This window comes from Betta splendens, chromosome 4, assembly GCF_900634795.4.
Source record: "Betta splendens chromosome 4, fBetSpl5.4, whole genome shotgun sequence".
Lineage (NCBI taxonomy): Eukaryota > Metazoa > Chordata > Actinopteri > Anabantiformes > Osphronemidae > Betta > Betta splendens.
Window position 1 is genome coordinate 11745713 of NC_040884.2, and position 24443 is coordinate 11770155.

General features: G+C 41.2%; 3 protein-coding genes and 2 long non-coding RNA genes across 8 annotated transcripts; 2 read left to right on the top strand and 3 right to left on the bottom strand.

Annotated features, from left to right (window-relative positions):
- Positions 1-39: 39 nt before the first annotated feature.
- LOC114854026 (very-long-chain enoyl-CoA reductase-like) lies at positions 40-4645 on the bottom strand. Of its 2 annotated transcripts, none has more exons than XM_029148056.3 (13): positions 3916-4645; positions 2533-2583; positions 2400-2451; positions 2230-2274; positions 1702-1805; positions 1504-1619; positions 1105-1210; positions 957-1029; positions 842-885; positions 695-752; positions 502-590; positions 376-421; positions 40-242 (listed from the first exon to the last, which is right to left on the bottom strand). In XM_029148056.3, exons 1-13 carry the CDS (start codon positions 3937-3939, stop codon positions 79-81), a joined length of 972 nt encoding a protein of 323 aa, XP_029003889.1. In that variant the 5' UTR covers positions 3940-4645; the 3' UTR covers positions 40-78. The 2 variants fall into 2 exon arrangements, with proteins under 2 accessions (XP_029003889.1, XP_029003890.1); XM_029148057.3 differs by having other exon boundaries at positions 40-274.
- On the top strand, positions 1797-3730 carry LOC121202154 (uncharacterized). Its single transcript, XR_005897532.2, has 2 exons — positions 1797-2726; positions 3559-3730. It is a non-coding gene; the product is annotated as an uncharacterized LOC121202154 (long non-coding RNA).
- Positions 4646-5971: 1326 nt separating the features above from the next.
- LOC114854348 (golgin subfamily A member 6-like protein 25) lies at positions 5972-10342 on the bottom strand. Its single transcript, XM_029148633.3, has 7 exons — positions 10192-10342; positions 7712-8692; positions 7578-7613; positions 7320-7404; positions 6637-6969; positions 6351-6539; positions 5972-6186 (listed from the first exon to the last, which is right to left on the bottom strand). The coding sequence occupies exons 1-5, from the start codon at positions 10325-10327 to the stop codon at positions 6957-6959; spliced, it is 1251 nt and encodes a 416-aa protein (XP_029004466.1). The 5' UTR covers positions 10328-10342; the 3' UTR covers positions 5972-6186; positions 6351-6539; positions 6637-6956.
- Positions 10327-15488, bottom strand: LOC114854349 (golgin subfamily A member 6-like protein 6). 3 transcript variants are annotated; one of them, XM_029148638.3, is made up of 7 exons: positions 15345-15488; positions 12865-13845; positions 12731-12766; positions 12473-12557; positions 11808-12122; positions 11522-11710; positions 10327-11357 (listed from the first exon to the last, which is right to left on the bottom strand). In XM_029148638.3, the coding sequence occupies exons 1-5, from the start codon at positions 15478-15480 to the stop codon at positions 12110-12112; spliced, it is 1251 nt and encodes a 416-aa protein (XP_029004471.1). In that variant the 5' UTR covers positions 15481-15488; the 3' UTR covers positions 10327-11357; positions 11522-11710; positions 11808-12109. The 3 variants fall into 3 exon arrangements, with proteins under 3 accessions (XP_029004471.1, XP_055363961.1, XP_055363962.1); XM_055507986.1 differs by lacking the exon at positions 15345-15488 and adding an exon at positions 14807-15038; XM_055507987.1 differs by lacking the exon at positions 15345-15488 and adding an exon at positions 14240-14504.
- A 2918-nt stretch (positions 15489-18406) lies between these two features.
- Positions 18407-23450, top strand: LOC129603968 (uncharacterized). Its single transcript, XR_008694425.1, has 4 exons — positions 18407-18814; positions 19368-21198; positions 21527-21664; positions 21765-23450. It is a non-coding gene; the product is annotated as an uncharacterized LOC129603968 (long non-coding RNA).
- The last annotated feature ends 993 nt before the right edge of the window (positions 23451-24443 follow it).

The following is a 24443-nucleotide window of genomic DNA, read 5'->3' on the forward strand; positions in this document are numbered from 1 at the left end:
TTGAACGACCTTTTAAACGTCATTGAATCTTTAGACTATCTCTTTATTTGGCAGTAGCAGATGTTTATGAATAAAAGCTTATCTCATGCTTAGAGTCAAGCGGCGATGGCCTGGTGGCCTGTGGAGCTCTGACCTCTGACCCTCTGTCACAGGAGCAGGGGGACGATGGCCATGCGGAGGCCGGGGTAGTCCTTGAACTCCCTGCTGTAGGCCCTGTGCGTCCCTTTGGCCCAGATGCTCATCTGAATGAAGCCCAGTAAAGTGTATAATGCCACTGAACGACAAAACGTACAACAGCAGAGGTACGACTGAGGCTCGACATGTACACGTGCCTTCATAGGTGGTGTCACTGTGCTGATTAACAAGAGCTAATACCTGGCAGACACTGGGTCATGACGGTGAAGCTCACCCAAACGCCAACCTGCACGATTAACAGAATAACAGGTTTTAGAGCTGATATGAACCACTATGATGAAGTGCTGCTTTGCGCCTTTGTCTTACCTCATATGTGTAATTGGGACAGGAGACAAAGACAAACAGCCACGTGAAGGGGTTTTTAGTGGGAACAGGAAACCGTCTGATCCTAGATGCTTCGTTTGGTGGAGAAAAAGAAGTGAAAATGATGCACAAAGCTGCAAACAACCATCAACCCTGAGAGTTGACTGGCCTGGAGTCAGCTGAGCAGAGCACTCACCGTCCCCTCTGAGGCTATTCAGAGTCAGGTGAATGGAGAAGTTTCCCAGTTCACACATCTGGAGAAGAAAAGCTCATTGCACTTTTTACTTCCCCTGAGCTTCATACGCTCATGAATCACAGTGTGAATATCAGTAATGTACTGTACCACAAACATGACCAGGGCAGCGGTGACCTGCACTTCTCTGTATGCTGAGAAGAGAGAGACTGTTAAAACTGTATAAAGCACGAAGCACTGGCTGTGTGTCCGTGTGCTGACTTACATGGAGGCGTGTACAGGGGGTGGTTGATGTAATAGGCCAACCAGGCTGAGAAACCCCAGTAATAAGCACAGTTCTAGAGGAGGAAACAAGTGCGTGAACAGGCAGCCAAGAGAGCAGCACGTTTCCGTGTACTGGACTCCATCCTCACCCTGACTATGGCCCTGAGAGGCATGGTCCCGCGGGAGAAACGATGCACAAACACGGTCTCCATCAGCCTCTTGGCGTAGTGGAAGGTATGGCAGGCACAGGCAAGTCTGAGAGACAGGGCACAGGAACAGGTGTCCTACAGTGCCTACAGCCTCCATAGACCTCATGATGCTCCAAATATCACATATGGAGTAAATGAACGGCTGAAGACGCTCTAGTGTTGGTTCCTTCCAACCGATACAGACAAACCCTCTACTGTGACTAGTAACACTAGCAGCTGCACACAACTAGCACCTTGTGCGCGTTTCACCACAGGTTCTCACACCGGATGCACTGATTCTGCTTCTCGCGCTGCAGCTCGTTGCTCACACGCCGTTTACGGAAGGCTGCGTTTCCTTACGTGACGACCGGATGGGGACTGGAGGTGAAGGCGAATCCGTGCGGGTAGATGTACGGCACTCGAAGGTAGAAGAGGAGGTAGGTGAGAAGAGGCCCGACGTACTCGGCCAGGAACACCTGGACGCCATGAATTAGACATAACACACTGATAAACGGTGCGAACACGAACACGTGTCTTTCTGCCTGCTTTATTTCTCACCATGGTCCAACCCAACTGTGGACCGAGATCTCTGAAGTACATGGTGGCAGTGGTCCCGACAGGAAGATTCTGTAGGACCTCGTCGTCTCTCAGCGATTTACCGCCTGGAAGAGAGAAACGGAGGCTGATGCTGAGCTGCAGAGCTGTTGTCGCAGGCGCGTGACTCACAAGGACACAGCTATAGATGCTCCGCTCAGCTAATGGGCCACCTTTTTAGAGTATTCACAGGTGGCCTGGCCGAGATAAGAGGCCTGTGCCTTTCAGTGGGAAGACAGACCTTAAGGATTAACTATATAAAACAATAATACATTATAAGCCAGCAGAGGAACCACAACTACACACGGTGGGTTTGTTTTTAGGATAATTGTTTTCATTCTGCAATATTGTGTTTGCTTATATTTGTAGCTACAGTGATTATGATACAACGTTTACTGAGCAGCTCAGTATTACTGTGTTTTTAGCATCACACCCAGTAGGTCTGAGGCTCATTTGGTAGAGTTAACCACTTTATACAACATGGAGACTTACTGGGGTCAAGCTTCAGGGCCTGTCTTGATGGATACCAGTGAGGATCTGAGTAGATAACACACACAGGCCCAAGAATCATTGATCTCCGTAGAATAATGCACCACCATGATGCGCTGAGTTTTTTTTTGGAAACTTATATTCTTCATTGTTGCATCAACATCATAACTCACATGTTTTGCAAAAAAGGCTCTTGATGTCTCCTATTGTTGAGCAGGGATCCACCTAAAGCAACACATGGAACAGAAACATGAAGTAGTCGTGATGTGTTACCAGTAAAAACGCACCTTGTCTACCTGTCTGTACCTTGTCTAAAAAACAAAGCTGCTCTCGGGTCCTGGCATCCAGAACTTCCACCTGAAGAAAAGACGTAAAATGTGGGATTCAGCATCTGGTGTGTCTGCCACCTCCGCCACAAACCAGCGGGCAGTAAAGGCTGGACTTTAACATCCACCCGCTCTGAGAGCTCATCCGCCTGTGACGGCTCCTCCCAGCAGACGGTAAAATAACAGCCCATCACCGTCTGTCTGCTTCAACCCACAACATCTCTATTCACTTCATACCTGATTTTATGAACTACAGCAACAGGTGCATCTATTGCTAAACCTGTGAAGCGCTACTATGGAACTCCCATGATGCTGTCAGTTTTCCTGAGGCAGAGCCGTCCTAACCTGAGCACTGTGTGTGGAGGAAAACCAGGAACTTTTGCTCGCAGCTTAATTTTAATTAGACCATGTCAGTAGTGATGTACAGCAGGACGGTGGGCAGCGGCCACAATCTGCCCTGAAAGCACTCCACACTGTGCTGCTCAGCAGAGCTGTCCCAGCTACGGACAGTGTAGTAACCCACTAATGGATACCTTATGATTCGCTGAGTGCACAGTGGAGAGAGAGAGAGGAAGAGCGACACACATCAGACAATACACTCCACAATACTTATCACTAAAGTATCAAGCACAGGTATTTTTGCTGGTGGGCCACTTTTTGGTGTGTGTTGTTGTACAGTAAGCTTTCGGTCAGTACGAGCCTGTGAAGCTGGTGTCATTTGACTGTGTGATTGGTGATATTCGGTCAAATAGGTTTCAGATACATTTTGCATGTGTGAGCCACAGGAGCTACTGTACAAATGGACGGACAGGAGGACACGTTCTATGACTGAAGCCTAGGCTTAGAAATGCTCATTACTAAAATATATATTATGAAGCATATAGTGGCATGATCATACAGTATATTACATGCAGACCTGTCACTTTCCAAATGTGGACCAACCAGAGTTAATGGAAAAACTGCATGCACCACTCTTTGCTGATGTGGCCTTTACTTTGTTTTACAGCTGGTGTCATCACATGCACTGTTTGTCCTCACTGCTCATCACAGACGAGACTGGGAGGAAAAGAACATTCATGCAAAAAACCTCAGCTCAGAGTTGATTGTCGTGACCCAGAAACTTCTCAAGCTCTGCTGAGACAAACATCTGCTGAATTCAGGAAGCCCTATTTTTGCCTTACCAGCGTCAAGATAAAAAATGAGAAACATATTAAATAATAAATGATGCGAATGCGAAAACCTGAGTTTTACAATAACCCAATAACTAATGACCCAATAATAAATTACCCACATTATTCTTAATACTACTACTACTTAATAAATACATAACATTTTACCAAGTCAAAGCAATCTGTGTCCTTACCTCAAAAAAAGTGGTCCGACTCATAGCTGTGGTTTAACTCAAAGACAGGATAAAAAATGAGCACACACACACACACACACACACACACACACACACACACACACACACACACACACACACACACACACACACACACACACACACACACGCAGCTCCTATCGAGGACAATCCCTGAACTGACCCTATTCTTCCAGGCTCTTGTTCGCCCTCCCTCTCTCTCACTCTCCAGTAAACACTCTCTGCTTGCTCTGTCTTCAGCTCAGAAAGTGCTGGGCCACAGACACTGCCTCCATGTTTGCCCTCTCTCTCTCTCTCTTTATTTGCTAAAGGACTGTATCTTTGGAGAACAAGGCATTGGCAGAGCAGCAGAGTCAGATGGGAGGGAGACAGCTGAAGTACAGCATGGAGTGAACCAGTGCATCTATAAAATGATCTTATCCCTCTTCTCCCTGCTACTAATTCAGGTTTCTTGCTCGTGAAGCACTGACTCAAATTCACTTTACATGTTGGTTGGTACTACAGTGTTTTATGCTTTGTAATTGTATGTGTCTTCCACTTTCGCTCTAAAGCAGTGTCACAAAAATGTGTTCACAGTCTGAGTCCATCTGAATCACATCAGCCTCAACATGTTTTTTTTGCTTTGCCTAAAACACAGAGTTAAAGCTACTGTAGTCAGAGCAAGACCTGCTTTTGTTGATGTGTTTGTTTTTCTGATAATGAATTGAATAAAAAAAATAAGTCTGACCTCTAGTGGTCAAAGGAACTAAACACCCTAAAAAAGGAAACATGCATTTATTTGTGGAAATTCTGTTTCTGTAACTTCTTGGTATTTAACGTGTTATTTAGATATAGTTATTGATTTGACTCTAGGTTTAATTGTGATTACAAAAAATAGGTCTCTGTGGTGGCAAGTGGGTAGTTTACTTGAATATTATACTCACATATGCATATACAAACATTAATGCAATGCTAAAACTCAAATCCCTCCAATTTATATATTTGACTTTTAATAAGAGTAATTGTGAATTAATTTTCTCCAATGTGTCAACGGTGTCTTAACAAGAGTGTAACAAATGAGCACATTCATCCTGCACAGCCTCGGAATCAGTGTTCATTTCCTCGTACAGTAACACTTTACAGTACGAGGAACTTGCCTTGGTGTCAGCTGCATCTAAAATATAAACTACTAAAGTTACTAAATTCTATGTACTATATACACGGCCATAGTGTTAATCTAATGCAGAAAATAAATAATAAATGAAAAAGAATGAGAATGTTCATACAGACAAAATGACTGCCAGTTGCCCCCCACCACCACACCCAGTGAGCTGATGGCATTTAGCTGGAGGCTCCAGCCTCCTCCTTCCTCATCCTAACTTCACAAGTACAGTACACCACACTGGGGGATGCTTGTTTACAGCACCAGTGACTCTTAGGAAAATGGCCCAGACTCTAGTGAGTTGGCGTCTTCAGAGCTTCAGGGGTGATGCATACTGATGGGACACGTCAGTAATGACTCCTGGAGCAGCACGTGAGAGCAATGGCGTTTAGGCCCTCAAGGTCTGGAGCTCGACACGTGATATAAAATAAACATCAGACGTCCCATGAGCTTCTAACTGTTGTACACTGGAATACTTCGTTCATTGCATTTAATACTATTAATAGTTCTCCCACTGACTGTGCCTCACTATCAAGACAAGCAACTAAAACATGTCACTGTTAATCTTGTAGCTGTTAACGTCTTTCATCAGGACTCTGTAACCACTTATCACTTTATTATTTACTTGTAAGAGATTGTTGTTGTGATTTCTACTGAATTAAACCAAAATACCAAACTAAACAACTCACTAATTATTACGTGTATTAGGTAAATCAATGTATGTGGTAAAGTGAAGTAAGAAAGAAGCTCATATGAACAAATGAACATCCTGTTACAACACTGTTCTGATCTGTATGTTATAAAGCAGGTCATAAAGTACAGGCGTTATATCCTAAGTAGAAGGATTTTTACTAACATTCACAATCTCACAGTGGAACTTATACAAAGAAAACGATATGTTTAACATCAAATGAATTTATTGAAATTTGTATCAGATTCAATTCAATTTCATTATAGAGCCAATTCACTAGAGTTATGTCAAGGTAAGGTTGAAATGGGTGAAGTGGCTACCCCTAGCCCCTCGGCTAGCTCCGCATCAATAAGGCTGGCGTCTGCTCCAGAATCCCCAAAGACGGGATGCTGGATGGACTCGGTTCCGACTCTGAGGGTAACTGTAGAAAACAAACATACTCATTCACAAGAGTTATGTCAAGGTAAGGTTTAAGCCCTTACACAACTTCACCCCACAAATCTGCCTCGAGTGGTTGGGGTGAGGGGACAGACAGAGAAAAGAACAACAGACGCAGACAAGACAGTTGGGCCAGAGACTACATACAGACATGGCTGGCCTTGACGGTCTTCTGCTGGCAGAGGGAGACCAGCAGTGAGTTACCGATGTTTGTGTGAAGAGCTTCCAAACCCAACAGCACAGAGGAAGCAGTGATTCAGTCACTTGCACTATGTGGTTGGGATTCAGAGGCCCCTCTTCATCTGGAGTTGAGGCTGGAGGAAGAGGTGCAGGGTGCTGGAAGAAGGATGATGAACAGGTGTGTTGTTAACACATTGACAGTTTAGACTTATTACCACTTTATGTCACTGCTACTACTCAGGTGATGACTTACTTATTGAGCCTCCGGGAACACAAGTGACAACAGTTCTCCAGGTGGTCCTATGGTCCCTCTATCTGATATGGAGTCAGCATCTCATCTCTGTTATAAAGGTGCTGAATGAAGTTCTCCGGCCTCCACAGCTGCATCTGTGTGAACATTAACTTCAGAAGCACAAGTGCGCGACACGTGGCTGAGCTGGAGCTGGAGCTGGAGCTGGAGCTGGAGCTGGAGCTGGAGCTGGAGCTGGAGCTGGAGCTGGAGCTGGAGCTGGAGCTGGAGCTGGAGCTGGAGCTCGCGCGGCACGTGCCTGAGCTTCAGCTGGAGACTGATGACTATATGCACAGGCTGAATACAAACACGGAACAGGTGGTGGAACACATGACTGACTCGGAGGAACAAAACAGGAAATGTCAAAATAAAACAGGAAATGGCAACAACACAAGTGACACACATAGAAACTTGACACTCTTAAGCTATGCTTTTAATTATATCTTAACCTAACTTATGTTATATCTTTCTGTTTGTTTTTTTATTATAACCTATCTTATCTCTTATCCTATGTTTTTTTTTATAATATCTTAACCTAACTTATCTAATCCTATTTTTTTTTTTAAGTTTTTGTACTTATCTTCCTATTTTATCAAATCTTATCACTTATTCTATATTAATACTCCTCTGATAAGAAGGACTTCTACATGAGGACGTCCTCCACGTCTTCCACCAGGATGACCTCCAGGGACACGGGGCCTATACAACGGTCCATCCTTGGGAAGGGAGCGCCTGTAGAGACAAAGCACCAGAGTTAAAGTCTCCAAAACCACCTACAAAAGAAACAAGTTGCTCTACCAATGTTACTGTAGCTGTTATCAAGTAGTCGTCAGTGTGTTAATGTGAAATTGACATTTTAACCAATTTCAACCTTTTAATTGTAGCCCCAGTTTAGATCTGCTCACCTTTCAAACTGGCGCTCTGTTGTTGGGTGGTGGCATCTGAAGAAATAAAAAAGGAAGGAACAATTTACAACACTAGGTTTAAAAAATACCACTAAACTACCAAACTTAATGCTTGTGACAAATGTGTTCCTTACTTTTACAAGTGATGTCCCAGGCAACAAATCTCCTAGTGTTGTGCGTCAGCCTCTCCAGCTTCCTCTCCTCTTCATCCTGAAAGTCTTCTGGATGTTTTCCTTTTCTCTGTTCTTCTTTGGTTTTGTTTTCTCTTCTTTCCTTTTCCAGGTACTTTTTTCGCTCTTTCTCACACAGTTGTCTTAGTTTCTCTGCCTCTTTTATGCTTTTCTTCATTTCCTGCTTTTTCTCCTTCTTCTCCTTTTTCTGCTCTTCTCTTTCTTCTTTTTTCCTCCTCTCCTCTTCCAGTTTCAGTCTTTCATCCTCCTTTTTGATCTCCTTTTCAACCATTTTCTTCACAGCTTTCTCTCTTCTCATTTCCATCTTCCGTTGCTTTTTTGCATTCTTCATGGTCATTTGCTGTCTCTCTTTCTCTTCCTTCTCCTCGATTTCATCTTCCTTCTTCTGCCACTTCTCCCTTCTCTTTAGCTCTTTCATCTGCTCTTTCTTCATCCACTTGTCAAAGGTCTCTCGCAGTTCCATTTCTTTCTCCCATCTTTGCTGTTTTGCCACTTCTTGCTTCAGTGTCATTACTTCCTTCATCTTCTCTAATTTCAACCTTCTCTTTTCTATAAGGTCTGGAAGCTCATTGTTGGCACTGATGTATCTTTCATATTTCTTATGAATCTCCTTTTTCCGTTTCTCTTGCTGCTGTTTCTGTCTTTCTTTCTCCATTTCTTTCTCATACTGCACAGCATCCATTTGTATGCGAGATTCAATTTGATCTTTCAAGTACACTCTCTCGATCTTTTCATTTTCTGTCATCCATGCAGCATTTTTGTCCAGGCTTCTTAGCATGTTCTGCAACTGCTCGCGACGCTCTTGAATGTATGAGGAGGCCCAATTTACTCGCTCCTCTTCCATTATTCCTTTAATGACCTCTTCTTCTCTCTGGCTATTGACACGATTCTTTTTTTGAGCCATCTTCTTGCTCGTTTGTTGATCTAAGGTGACACAAAACAGAAAAGGTCATTCCTTTTAATAAAACGTGTTTGACAAATTACAGAAATTCTGTAGCCAAAAAAGTCGAAGTCCAACAATGTCCTTGTTATGTCTATACGGTAGATTTAGATTAACTTAATTAAATAAGTAGTCAATAATGTTTAAGGCTGCAGCTACCGAAAAGGGCTGGAGCGCTGCGGGAGTTTATAGTCGGTGCAGTCGCCATTTTGAAAATATAAATATTTTTACACTTTCACCAGAATGACAAGTTACGTTATCAATAAATACATGTATACATGAATAATACATGTATAATGCGTATATCGTTAATACCTTCCACACATTTCAGGCTATTTAAATGATAAACATTAAATTTGCACAGAATTAACTACCTACCTATCGTTGTTTGCTTCTGTAAGTCAGTATCCAAATGCAAAAGGGGAATTCCTAACGTCTGCGCGCCTTATATAGACTCGGCCGAGCCGAGCATTTGTTACCATGACATTGACTGACGCATGCGCTGACGTGCGTGAGCGAAAAAGGCAAAGATGTTTATCTCCCTGCTTGATAGCATCCTGGTAGGGGCGCTAATTAGCTTGCGGCGCTAACTGGTGCTCGACACTTTAATGGCAACAGAATAATCCGTTAGCAAAGTCCAACAATGACCTTGTTATATCTGTACGGTAGATTTAGAGTTAACTAAATTAAATAACCTCAGTCACTAATGTTTAGGGCTGCAGCTAGCGAAAAGGGCTGGAGCGCTGCGGGAGTTTACAGTCGGTGCAGTCGCCATTTTAAAAATATGAATAATCTTACACTTTCACCAAAATGACAAGTTACGTTATCAATAAATACATATATACATGAATAATACATGTATAATACTTATATTGTTAATACCTTCCACACATTTCAGGCTATTTAAATGATAAATATTAAATTTGCACAGAATTAACTACCTACCTATCGTTGTTTGCTTCTCTAAGTCAGTGTCCAAATGCAGAAGGGGAATTCCCAACGCCTGCGCGCCTTATATAGACTCGGCCAAGCCGAGCATTTGTTACCATGACATTGACTGACGCACGCGCTGACGTGCGTGAGCGAAAAAGGCAAAGATGTTTATCTCCTTGCGTGATAGCATCCTGGTACGGATGCTAATTAGCTTACGGCGCTAACCACTGCTCGACTCCGACACTTTAATGGCAAAAGAATGATCCGTTAGCGAAGTCCAACAATGTCCTTATTATGTATATACGGTAAATTTAGATTAACTTAATTAAATAAGTAGTCACTAATGTTTAAGGCTGCAGCTACGGAAAAGGTCTGGAGCGCTGCGGGATATTTTGAAAATATAAATATTTTTACACTTTCACCAAAATGACAATTTACGTTATCAATAAATACATATATACATGAATGACACATATATCGTTTATGCATTCCACACATTTCAGGCTATTTAAGTGATAAATATTGAATTTGCACGGAATTAACTACCTACCTGTCGTTGTTTGCTTCTCTAAAAGTCGTGTCCAAATGCAAAAGGGGAATTCCCAACGCCTGCGCGCCTTATATAGACTCGGCCGGGCCAAGCATTCGTTACCATGGCATTGACTGACGCACACGCTGACGTGCATGAGCGAAATAATAATATAAATTTAATAATTTATACATAAGTATTTCATGTATTTATAATGTATTGATCAATTCAATTTTAAACACTTCATCTCTATTATCACTGAAGGCCAATTAAGGAGCATTCCGGAAAATTAATATTACTAATAGGATCAATTAAAAGCATCATTGTACAGGACAGCGTTCAGATGGATAACTACTGCTGGGTTTACAGTGTTTCTCCTCCTTTGAGTCCTGCATCAGGGACAGTCTGTGTCCTGATGGGAACCACTGGAACATGGGAGTTAGGATGTGAGAGGTCCCGACAGATTTCTTTCTTTGCAGGCTAATGGAATTAAACCAGGAGGTGACGGAGAAAGCAAGCACTCAATAACGAAGTGATAAAAGGTGGTTAGGAAGTGTTGGCTTCTGTACATTAAGACGTTGTATAGTAGCTTCAAGTCTGCTTGTACAAATCTCATCAGGACATCCAGAAACACAAAGAACAACATTTAAACAAGAACAAATGTTGGATAAAAACTTGAAACGTAACTACAGGCAAGTCATAGCTACAATAGAGGAGTGGAACTACTGGTACTATTGTACATTTAGCTACAGTACAGTTATGCCACTTCTTCAGTAGATTTGTCTGTGCAAATGTCTTGAATAAATCTAAAACTCATTCTTTGCACTTTCACACCCACCACTCGTAAAGTGGTAAAATCTTAGAGCTTTTGATGAAGCAGAATCAAATAGACAAAGTTATATCCTAAGTAGAAGGATTTTTACTAACATTCACAATCTCACAGTGGAACTTAGCAATACAAAGAAAACGATATGTTTAACATCAAATGTATTTATTGAAATTTGTATCGGATTCAATTCAATTTCATTATAGAGCCAATTCACTAGAGTTATGTCAAGGTAAGGTTGAAATGGGTGAAGTGGCTACCCCTAGCCCCTCGGCTAGCTCCGCATCAATAAGGCTGGCGTCTGCTCCAGAATCCCCAAAGACGGGATGCTGGATGGACTCGGTTCCGACTCTGAGGGTAACTGTAGAAAACAAACATACTCATTCACAAGAGTTATGTCAAGGTAAGGTTTAAGCCCTTACACAACTTCACCCCACAAATCTGCCTCGAGTGGTTGGGGTGAGGGGACAGACAGAGAAAAGAACAACAGACGCAGACAGGACAGTTGGGCCAGAGACTACATACAGACATGGCTGGCCTTGACGGTCTTCTGCTGGCAGAGGGAGACCAGCAGTGAGTTACCGATGTTTGTGTGAAGAGCTTCCAAACCCAACAGCACAGAGGAAGCAGTGATTCAGTCACTTGCACTATGTGGTTGGGATTCAGAGGCCCCTCTTCATCTGGAGTTGAGGCTGGAGGAAGAGGTGCAGGGTGCTGGAAGAAGGATGATGAACAGGTGTGTTGTTAACACATTGACAGTTTAGACTTATTACCACTTTATGTCACTGCTACTACTCAGGTGATGACTTACTTATTGAGCCTCCGGGAACACAAGTGACAACAGTTCTCCAGGTGGTCCTATGGTCCCTCTATCTGATATGGAGTCAGCATCTCATCTCTGTTATAAAGGTGCTGAATGAAGTTCTCCGGCCTCCACAGCTGCATCTGTGTGAACATTAACTTCAGAAGCACAAGTGCGCGACATGTGGCTGAGCTGGAGCTGGAGCTGGAGCTGGAGCTGGAGCTGGAGCTGGAGCTGGAGCTGGAGCTGGAGCTGGAGCTGGAGCTGGAGCTCGCGCGGCACGTGCCTGAGCTTCAGCTGGAGACTGATGACTATATGCACAGGCTGAATACAAACACGGAACAGGTGGTGGAACACATGACTGACTCGGAGGAACAAAACAGGAAATGTCAAAATAAAACAGGAAATGGCAACAACACAAGTGACACACATAGAAACTTGACACTCTTAAGCTATGCTTTTAATTATATCTTAACCTAACTTATGTTATATTTTTCTGTTTGTTTTTTTATTATAACCTATCTTATCTCTTATCCTATGTTTTTTTTTATAATATCTTAACCTAACTTATCTAATCCTATTTTTTTTTTTAAGTTTTTGTACTTATCTTCCTATTTTATCAAATCTTATCACTTATTCTATATTAATACTCCTCTGATAAGAAGGACTTCTACATGAGGACGTCCTCCACGTCTTCCACCAGGATGACCTCCAGGGACACGGGGCCTATACAACGGTCCATCCTTGGGAAGGGAGCGCCTGTAGAGACAAAGCACCAGAGTTAAAGTCTCCAAAACCACCTACAAAAGAAACAAGTTGCTCTACCAATGTTACTGTAGCTGTTATCAAGTAGTCGTCAGTGTGTTAATGTGAAATTGACATTTTAACCAATTTCAACCTTTTAATTGTAGCCCCAGTTTAGATCTGCTCACCTTTCAAACTGGCGCTCTGTTGTTGGGTGGTGGCATCTGAAGAAATAAAAAAGGAAGGAACAATTTACAACACTAGGTTTAAAAAATACCACTAAACTACCAAACTTAATGCTTGTGACAAATGTGTTCCTTACTTTTACAAGTGATGTCCCAGGCAACAAATCTCCTAGTGTTGTGCGTCAGCCTCTCCAGCTTCCTCTCCTCTTCATCCTGAAAGTCTTCTGGATGTTTTCCTTTTCTCTGTTCTTCTTTGGTTTTGTTTTCTCTTCTTTCCTTTTCCAGGTACTTTTTTCGCTCTTTCTCACACAGTTGTCTTAGTTTCTCTGCCTCTTTTATGCTTTTCTTCATTTCCTGCTTTTTCTCCTTCTTCTCCTTTTTCTGCTCTTCTCTTTCTTCTTTTTTCCTCCTCTCCTCTTCCAGTTTCAGTCTTTCATCCTCCTTTTTGATCTCCTTTTCAACCATTTTCTTCACAGCTTTCTCTCTTCTCATTTCCATCTTCCGTTGCTTTTTTGCATTCTTCATGGTCATTTGCTGTCTCTCTTTCTCTTCCTTCTCCTCGATTTCATCTTCCTTCTTCTGCCACTTCTCCCTTCTCTTTAGCTCTTTCATCTGCTCTTTCTTCATCCACTTGTCAAAGGTCTCTCGCAGTTCCATTTCTTTCTCCCATCTTTGCTGTTTTGCCACTTCTTGCTTCAGTGTCATTACTTCCTTCATCTTCTCTAATTTCAACCTTCTCTTTTCTATAAGGTCTGGAAGCTCATTGTTGGCACTGATGTATCTTTCATATTTCTTATGAATCTCCTTTTTCCGTTTCTCTTGCTGCTGTTTCTGTCTTTCTTTCTCCATTTCTTTCTCATACTGCACAGCATCCATTTGTATGCGAGATTCAATTTGATCTTTCAAGTACACTCTCTCGATCTTTTCATTTTCTGTCATCCATGCAGCATTTTTGTCCAGGCTTCTTAGCATGTTCTGCAACTGCTCGCGACGCTCTTGAATGTATGAGGAGGCCCAATTTACTCGCTCCTCTTCCATTATTCCTTTAATGACCTCTTCTTCTCTCTGGCTATTGACACGATTCTTTTTTTGAGCCATCTTCTTGCTCGTTTGTTGATCTAAGGTGACACAAAACAGAAAAGGTCATTCCTTTTAATAAAACGTGTTTGACAAATTACAGAAATTCTGTAGCCAAAAAAGTCGAAGTCCAACAATGTCCTTGTTATGTCTATACGGTAGATTTAGATTAACTTAATTAAATAAGTAGTCAATAATGTTTAAGGCTGCAGCTACCGAAAAGGGCTGGAGCGCTGCGGGAGTTTATAGTCGGTGCAGTCGCCATTTTGAAAATATAAATATTTTTACACTTTCACCAGAATGACAAGTTACGTTATCAATAAATACATGTATACATGAATAATACATGTATAATGCGTATATCGTTAATACCTTCCACACATTTCAGGCTATTTAAATGATAAACATTAAATTTGCACAGAATTAACTACCTACCTATCGTTGTTTGCTTCTGTAAGTCAGTATCCAAATGCAAAAGGGGAATTCCTAACGTCTGCGCGCCTTATATAGACTCGGCCGAGCCGAGCATTTGTTACCATGACATTGACTGACGCATGCGCTGACGTGCGTGAGCGAAAAAGGCAAAGATGTTTATCTCCCTGCTTGATAGCATCCTGGTAGGGGCGCTAATTAGCTTGCGGCGCTAACTGGTGCTCGACACTTTAATGGCAACAGAATAATCCGTTAGCAAAGTCCAACAATGACCTTGTTATATCTGTACGGTAGATTTAGAGTTAACTAAATTAAATAACCTCAGTCACTAATGTTTAGGGCTGCAGCTAGCGAAAAGGGCTGGAGCGCTGCGGGAGTTTACAGTCGGTGCAGTCGCCATTTTAAAAATATGAATAATCTTACACTTTCACCAAAATGACAAGTTACGTTATCAATAAATACATATATACATGAATAATACATGTATAATACTTATATTGTTAATACCTTCCACACATTTCAGGCTATTTAAATGATAAATATTAAATTTGCACAGAATTAACTACCTACCTATCGTTGTTTGCTTCTCTAAGTCAGTGTCCAAATGCAGAAGGGGAATTCCCAACGCCTGCGCGCCTTATATAGACTCGGCCAAGCCGAGCATTTGTTACCATGACATTGACTGACGCACGCGCTGACGTGCGTGAGCGAAAAAGGCAAAGATGTTTATCTCCTTGCGTGATAGCATCCTGGTACGGATGCTAATTAGCTTACGGCGCTAACCACTGCTCGACTCCGACACTTTAATGGCAAAAGAATGATCCGTTAGCGAAGTCCAACAATGTCCTTATTATGTATATACGGTAAATTTAGATTAACTTAATTAAATAAGTAGTCACTAATGTTTAAGGCTGCAGCTACGGAAAAGGTCTGGAGCGCTGCGGGATATTTTGAAAATATAAATATTTTTACACTTTCACCAAAATGACAATTTACGTTATCAATAAATACATATATACATGAATGACACATATATCGTTTATGCATTCCACACATTTCAGGCTATTTAAGTGATAAATATTGAATTTGCACGGAATTAACTACCTACCTGTCGTTGTTTGCTTCTCTAAAAGTCGTGTCCAAATGCAAAAGGGGAATTCCCAACGCCTGCGCGCCTTATATAGACTCGGCCGGGCCAAGCATTCGTTACCATGGCATTGACTGACGCACACGCTGACGTGCATGAGCGAAATAATAATATAAATTTAATAATTTATACATAAGTATTTCATGTATTTATAATGTATTGATCAATTCAATTTTAAACACTTCATCTCTATTATCACTGAAGGCCAATTAAGGAGCATTCCGGAAAATTAATATTACTAATAGGATCAATTAAAAGCATCATTGTACAGGACAGCGTTCAGATGGATAACTACTGCTGGGTTTACAGGGTTTCTCCTCCTTTGAGTCCTGCATCAGGGACAGTCTGTGTCCTGATGGGAACCACTGGAACATGGGAGTTAGGATGTGAGAGGTCCCGACAGATTTCTTTCTTTGCAGGCTAATGGAATTAAACCAGGAGGTGACGGAGAAAGCAAGCACTCAATAACGAAGTGATAAAAGGTGGTTAGGAAGTGTTGGCTTCTGTACATTAAGACGTTGTATAGTAGCTTCAAGTCTGCTTGTACAAATCTCATCAGGACATCCAGAAACACAAAGAACAACATTTAAACAAGAACAAATGTTGGATAAAAACTTGAAACGTAACTACAGGCAAGTCATAGCTACAATAGAGGAGTGGAACTACTGGTACTATTGTACATTTAGCTACAGTACAGTTATGCCACTTCTTCAGTAGATTTGTCTGTGCTAATGTCTTGAATAAATCTAAAACCCATTCTTTGCACTTTCACACCCACCACTCGTAAAGTGGTAAAATCTTAGAGCTTTTGATGAAGCAGAATCAAATAGACAAAGTTACTGTCAAAACCAAAGCGACTGTGCGAAAAAGACATGTCAGAGAAACAATTAAAAACAAATCAATCCCCTAAATTTACACAATGAAGAAACATATTAGAAATATAACATTTTCTGTAGTATCAGCTAACATTATGAATCCATCTCACGTTATTACCGACTAACTTATCAGAAACATAACGGTGTGTTTGTTTCCTTCCTGTGTTCCTGCTCTGGGACAAACTTTTTCCACATGTTATTTTACTTTATTACAGAGTTATTACAGATTTAGTTTAGATTCAAAAGTTTTGCAGCCAACGTTTTCTCCACCAAGTTCATTTCAGTTACTTTCTCACGTTTTCTATCATACCCATTTAATAAACAAGTAAATCATTTCAAAGTGTGACTTCTACTAGTAGCAGAGCATTTCTAAGTATTGAGTTTGTTTCCTTCTGTTATCAAACAGTGAAACACACATTTAGCATGTAATAATGCAAGCTGGAGAGTAGATCCATGTCCGTCTATCGCCAGCAGATCCCGAGTAGGTGGCAGGTCACAGCCCACAACTTTAGGGAGTGCCTTCATCTGCGCTGCAAGGTGCTGTAGGGTGCAGTCTCTTGAAGAAGAGAAAGGACATGCGCAGCATCTTAAATGTTGTAAATCCCCCCATTGCTGAGCTCCTCTGCAGGAGACGAAGGTGCAGGCTTAACATGAAGTTGGTTTATGTGCCATATGATCTTGGTACTCGCCAAAAAAAGGGTCTACAGCATGAGCAGTTACACCACACCTAAGGGAAAGGAGGGGATGTGTGATTTGTAAAGGTTTTCAGAGTTAATGAACTAGAATAAACCAAGTAAATGCATGACATAACTGATTATAGTGTAAAGGATCATATATTGAATATACTGTATCATCGGGCTTTGGTTACATGCTGTAGGTTTAAACAGGTTGATCATGTCCATTTGGAATCTGTAGCGGTCTCTCCAAATATTCCCATTGTGCAAAGTTACAGTTACAATGAGTCAGTGTGGTCTCCTCTTGTCTTTCCAGACATAAAGGACTGAGATTTATGCTGTGTTTGCACAAATAACTTTTACCAGTGTTCGAATACTGTAATAATGGACAAATGTATTCGTTATGGGTGGTTTTAAATGGAAAATGTGACACCTTGGATACTTAGACTGGCTACAAACCCTGCATTTAGTGAGTTAGGCGAGATGCCTGGTGAACCTTGTGATCTAATGTTTGGAAAGAATTTGTAGCTCCTCAGAGAAAATACTATTAAAAAAGGAAAACACTTAAGAGATCAGAGTGTGATAAAAAAACCTAAGGGGAAATGAATAAGAACTTTTTAACAACTAAACATTTGTGTAAAATACACAAACACGCATCAGAATGAGTTTTGACTCTAGTTAACCCGCTGTGTTTAAGCATCAGAGGATGAATTCTTCATTTTTTAAAGCCAGAGGTAAATCTTGTGAAGGCCTTTATGACAGAAATCACCATGTGCATTGCTGAGGACAGGGCAGCTAAACATCCACCACCACCACCTTTAAAGTCTAAACAACTCTGAGACCAGTTCTCACCTAACTTTCTCCAACCCCCGGCGTACTCAGCAGCAAAATAACAGACCAGTGCTGGAGAATCTAATGACGTATCAAATTGTTAACTTGCATTAAAAAAAAACAGACTATGTCTCTGATTGTGCACATGGCTAATTTGCATATATAATGGATTGCACACTGCCATACAAAACGTCGTGCGCCCATATTACGCGCTTTACAGCAGGGCACAAAACACGCTCATTGCTACTTCCTCTTTTCATAACAAGAAGTCTGATCTGTTCAAACTATGGAAACTACGGAAAAAATATTGCATATACAGAAAAACTGTCGCCTAATCGAGATATGTGTACTTTTACTGTGTATTTTAGTATTTATTAGCTTACGTCTAATTTATTAGCTGACATCTAATGCTAAAAAGCTGTGTTAGTTTGGCTTTGATTAAAATGATTTTGGTCGATAATGCCAGACTCACACCAGTGTGTCTTTGTACTAGAGGTAGTACAATATAACTTAAAAAAAAATCGGTGTACTTTTACTGTACAATTTAGGAATTCAGTATTTAAAAGTACCATGTCATATTGTAATATGGCCCTTACAGTCAACTTTGATGATTAATAACTTGGCTTTGGCACATAATGCCAGGCCCAAATAACCTTTTTCTACTAGATGTGTACTTTTACTATATAGTTTACTTATGGTTTATACAGTAAGCGCGGTTGGCTGAACGACGGCTAACTTGACCTCAGTACTGTACTGTGGCAGAATGAACGAGCGGGAAGGCTTTTTATTTTTTAAACAAGTGACAACGACAAAAGTGATAATGAACTTTGCTTTTCTAAATTGTCAAGAAAGGGAGTAAAAATATCCAAACAATTAGCAAAATGCACAGTACAACAAGTTTGCTAATACTAACTCAGGCTGTGCAAATAACAGAAGCTAACTTAGTGTTAGCTTGACTGGAAAAAAACTGGATTTGACCGCCTTCCGAGCGCGCTGGAGCCCAGATACGACATTCCATCCACTGCCAACAAAGATGGGTCGATCTAAGCTGGTGTGTGTGGATTTCTGAGCTATGCTAGTATACAAGCTAGCGCCAGCCACATTAGCCGCTAGCAGCTAGCTGCACTCTAAGTCAGCTGTGAAATGTGTGATGCTGTATTTCACAACTTCTTACCTGCTTCAGAGACTTTCGCAGTTGGAGCCTCAGCTGACGTTGAGGCAGCGAAAGTGCTGCAGCGCAGCGACTGCCTGTTGAGAATGAGCAAACACACACAGAAACGTAGATTCATATTTTTTTTTTCAAATTTGTGCATGGAAGATGAGCAACCAAAACATTTCGTTTACCTGTTGTGAGAGGTGGAGCTTGGCTCTTCTCCAACAATAAACCGTCACCAATCGTGCAAAAACCGGAAGAAAAAAACAAAACTCGTCAGGACAGTTGTCGGCCTCATCCTGCAGGGGGCGCGGTCCTGTGACGGAATCTTCAAAAATGTCCCATTTTCTAAAAGACAACTTAAAGACACGAAGTGAAATAATTCGAGTGGTTGAAAAGTACATTTTTACTTTGAATTAACTATTCTGTTGTTTTTTCTTGTTATCCTCAGGAGGAGCAAAACACCAGACTTCAAAGACAACTTACTACGGATGGGTGCATGCAGCAAGAACTATTTATCAATATTATATTTTCTTTGTTGTGTGTGTATTTGAATATTTGCAGTGCTAGTGCCAGATCACCCTGCTGAGCCATAGATCACCCTGTGATGCATGTAATGGACCCAGATGTGAGACAGAGACGATTTCCTGCACCCTGTTCCTCTGCCAAAGAGCACGTGGGAAGTCTCCTATATTAATGTTGGTGTACATATGTGCCAAACCTGTTATGTTTCAACTCCCATAACACAGGCAAATTTTGAATTTGTTTACCAGCAAGTAGGATTGTGTCACATCTGTGTTAATTTACACAGTGAACACACACAGTTGGCTGTGTGGTATTTTACCATTCATTTAAGTATTAAACGAAGCATAAAACCTTACAGATGAACATCGATGAACCATGAATGAAGCTTGAGTTCACAGTCATTGCATTCAGTAATTTGTATTTATCCTTTGACCTTTGTGAAATAGATAACTCTTTCATTTGGATTTAGACCATCAGCAAAAGAATGAATACACCAAAGATTGGATCAAACATGGATGTTACCCAAAAGAGAATGGTATTGTTGAAGGCTAATGTTCCTCTGCAGTGCAAAAGTTGTGAAAACTCCTTGTTCAATAATCAGAAGGCAACATGAATCTGCATAGGCATGGTAACGAGATTTGGGGATTTTCCATATATAATATAATCACCAGGTCACAGGTAAGCATGAAATGCATCAATTTCCTTTACACAGCCTCTCTAATTACAGGGTTTTGTTTTGTACATAATCATATATATAATTTCTGTGGTTCAAACAACACGGAACTACAAACATTTGTCAAAATGTTCAAGTGATCAACAATCACACTATGAGTGTAAATCTTATTTGGTGATGTGTATGGTAGAGACCCTCCAAGATAGAGCGGCAATAACACAGAGAAAGTTAGTGAAACCTTTGTAATCAGGTCAGCGCTCCTGTTAAATCTAGACATTCACTTAACTTGATTGAACAGTGTTTTATTTTTGCATACGTAATTACAAGTCACAAGAATCAACAGAACTTAAAACAAGCCATGAAGCCAAAATGGCCAGAACCGAGACTGATTCAAGAGGGGTGATAACATGATAATAATTATGATCAAGGTTATATAGGACACGAAACACAACAAAATGTATTAGTTCATTTCAGTTCAAGTACTTGTGTTTAAACCAAATGAGGATTTGAGCTTACTGTATGTGGATCATTTAAATTAGACTTATTGTTAGTTCATTGTGTGAATGTTTGCAATGTAAAATATGTATTTCTCTACATTGTACCAGCTGGAGGTCATGACATTGTTTTACATGACCTGTGCATATAATCCTTCACATATTTACTCCACAACCAGATGAAACTCATCCTTTAAATATGAGCGGAGTTATTGCTGTCCTGCAGGTGGAGCCACTGCTTTGTGGAGATTAGCAGTGGTGAAGCTGATCAGAAGTGACCAGATCTAAACGTGTTGCCTGTCTCTGATTGTCTGTGAGCTGGTTGTGAAGCTCAGAAAGCTTTTAATGATCTGACCACAGCAGAGATACTGCAGCAGCTGACTGAATATTTCATTTAGCTTCCTGTGTTTGCTAGTAACAGTCAGTGATACTTCTTTTCTCCTGTATTCTCTCTCTTGAGTCACTGGTGTTGAGACCGGTGGTGGTGTCTTCTTTGTCTCTGCAGAACAAACAGGAAAAGACATGAACCCTGAACCTGGATCGACCCCACGGGTGTCTATGAAGATTCTGAATTTTCTGCAACGTGGCCTGTAGGCTTCCTCCGCTTTTAGGGCTCGTATCCCTGACAGTTACTACAGTACCATCACGTATTAAATGCTTCCAGTATCATGAGGTTGCTTTTACCATCTACTCTACATTATGGCCTTGCATACGTACAGCTTCATTTAACCTTATGATTAGTTTTGATGACTTGAGCTGAAAATGAATGTTTTTGTTTGAGCAGACAATGCGAGGTGCTGCTTCACTATTTTCTTAGTTTGAAGTCAATTTACACTGGATGTGGGCAGGAAAGATGAGCCAGGAAGACATTTAGGCAATGCTAACGAACGATGTTCTCTCTCTGCGCATTCCATCCAGAATGGGCTTGGACCCCGATCAGCTGAAGCAGGACTCCTTCAGGATGCTGAGGCATCCTATGCCCCCGAAACAGCTGGGCTTCAGGGACATCTGGGATATGGTGGAGGACACGCCAAACGTTTTATGTATGAACTTCAGGTCAGGTGGAAGCATATTCTTAAAGGGTCGAGGCGTTTGTCAATTTATAATACATTTCTTTCTGTAAGTGCTAATGCTCATGTTTGTTTCACCATCTCAGCTACAGGTCTACTCAAAACATTATGGAGCTGGTGGCTGAACAGCGAGTGTCAAGGACAGACAAGACGTTCAGGCAGAGAGGAGGAGTCACAAAAAAAACATTTACATTTATACAGCGTGGTAATAATAATTCTCATCCAGTTTTTGTGTGAAGTTACTAATTCGTAGACAAACCGGTATGAATTGGTCGAACTCAAAAGATCGACTGGTGACTTTTCAGGCATTCACAGCGGGTGCGATCACGAGTGTGAGAGAATGAGGCCGCTCATGTACCCACACAGGCAAAAAGGAGAAAAAGCAACCCTTTGAGAATTTGAGAAACCTAGTGGCTCATTAAAATAATAATAATGGGAATTCAGTAAAACGACACACTCAACACTGACAGTTCTCTGTACATGCGAATGAGACACTCCTCATTCTGTTCTGTCTTACTTGCATTCAGACTTACCTACACACATCATCTTTGCCCTGTGCTTTGACAAAACCCGTGGTGTCAACATTGCATCACACACACAAACAAAAAGTGTCCTGCCACATTAACTGCAGATATGAGGCTCTTTATGAGACGCGATATCATCGCTGCTTTTAGTTGCCTTGTCAGAGCTACAGAGAAAAGATATTGCTACCTCCGCGTTAGGGCTCCCAAGTAATCAGTCAACACATTATGGTGTGTCAGCGCAACCTCACATCATTGTTTTCATTGGTTTTTACTCACCTTCCGTCATCTCCATTGTTCAGGCTGATGCTACTGTAAACCAGTGGGTTGCAGTTGCAGCTGTTCTGAAAAAACCACCTGCATCTTTACCACCTCTGGCTAACGGCTGCTGCTGCTTTACAAAGAACACGTTTAGCTACAGGTAAAGATTATTTCCATCCTTCCATCCCTCTACTTTCAGGATTTCAGCACATGTCGAAGTGTAAGCAAGTATAAAATGTAAGAGTCAGTTCATTTGCATGAAACTGAGGGACCAGAGATTCACGTTTTATTGGATAGTGTTTACAACTTGCTATTTCAAATAAAACTACTTTAAATGACTCATGAAACATGTTTTTACTGTTTTTACCCAGAAAAAACATAACCACAACCAGATAACAGTTGATGGGACATTTGCCGTTCTGAATCTAAGAAAAAAAGGAAAAAGAATCATAATCATAAACATTTACAGTAGCAGTATAAAAAAATTAATTTGAAATCTTTTAAAACAAACCAGTAGCAGCTTATGTTTGATGGACATCGCTGACAGTGCAGAGTTAAGTAGGAAGTGTTAACTGATTCGCCAAGGGGATCAATAAAGCATGTCTTAAAAAATCATGGATTAGTAGGAAACCTGATACTGCACCAAACCCCTCTTTAACTTACGTACTGTAGCTCACGTTACTACTGAGGAAATAACCAACACCAGGAAGTGAGTCACAGGTCTAATGCAGTCATTGAAGATGAGAAAAACATTTTAACGGCGAGTCAAGAATCTGTGTTATGTAGCATTTTTATTTTAGTGGCCACAGAAGTATTGATTACTTCCAGTAAATCGGATTCCCACTGTTCAAAAGTCCAAAGTGTCCTGAATCTTTTGTGTCTGTGTGGATATGATAGAGCTGTCGCTCAATAGCAACAGCTTGTGATGAGGGACAGACACTTCCTAACGTTACTGTCAGACCTGTGCTGTTGGTGTGAAGCAGCTGCTCCACACTGACACAGCTGGGTCATTGCTCCTGACAGTGTAATAGTGAAAAACAAGGACATCCTCTGAATTTCATTACAGGACAATGAAGTGGATGAAGGATGAATTACAGATAGAAATCCATAATTGTGTATCAAATAAAAGCAAAGTACAGACACAAACATTTCAAAATAGGTATAAAAGTATAAAAGTCAATCACAGGACTGTGCTGAACCCAACCCAACAAAGTAATCTATTGTCCTGATACTGAAAAGTTTGATAGTTCTGCCCGTGTCTGCACGAGCTCAGGTTACCTGGTTACCTGGTTATGCTTTGACTCTAGAGCATTAGACGAACAGACTGAAGGGAGACACTCTTGAGTTGCTTGTTAGCAGGTTGGTGCACAAACTTGATTGTGTCTGTTGTGTTGTTGAAATGTGGAACAGCTGCCTGTTGGTCTTCTTGGAGTCACACATGAAGCCGTCCACACCTGAAGTTTCAAGTTTATTGAGTTTCCATGTTGCGATACAAGAAAAAAACACCTTGGCTTTTATCAAAGAAAAACACCGTCCTTAAAGAAACTGTACACCACCGTCATAAAACAAACAATGCCCATAAACCCAAACAATGTAAATCTTTCTTGACCGGACTTCTTGGACTACAGTATACATTGCATTTATTTTGCACCGTTGGCTCAACATCCTGGTCACGAGCACAACTCCTTCCGGTCGTGTCAGGTGTCCTTCAAAATAAAAGGCACAAAATCTGATTAAAATGCATCATTTATATACCACACTAAATCGAAGCCTAAAACCCCTGCTTATTGTCCGCTACAGTGAGCTGAACATGCATGGAGCTGCCCTGAAATGCATCACGTTACCACTAAAAGTCAACATACAGTTGAGGCCCTGTCGCAGTACGTCGGGGGCGGCGTCAGGAGCGCTGGAGTCCTGCTGAGCTACGAATTAGCACTCTAATTGTTAACCTCTCCCCTCATTGAAACATATGAGCTAAGGCCA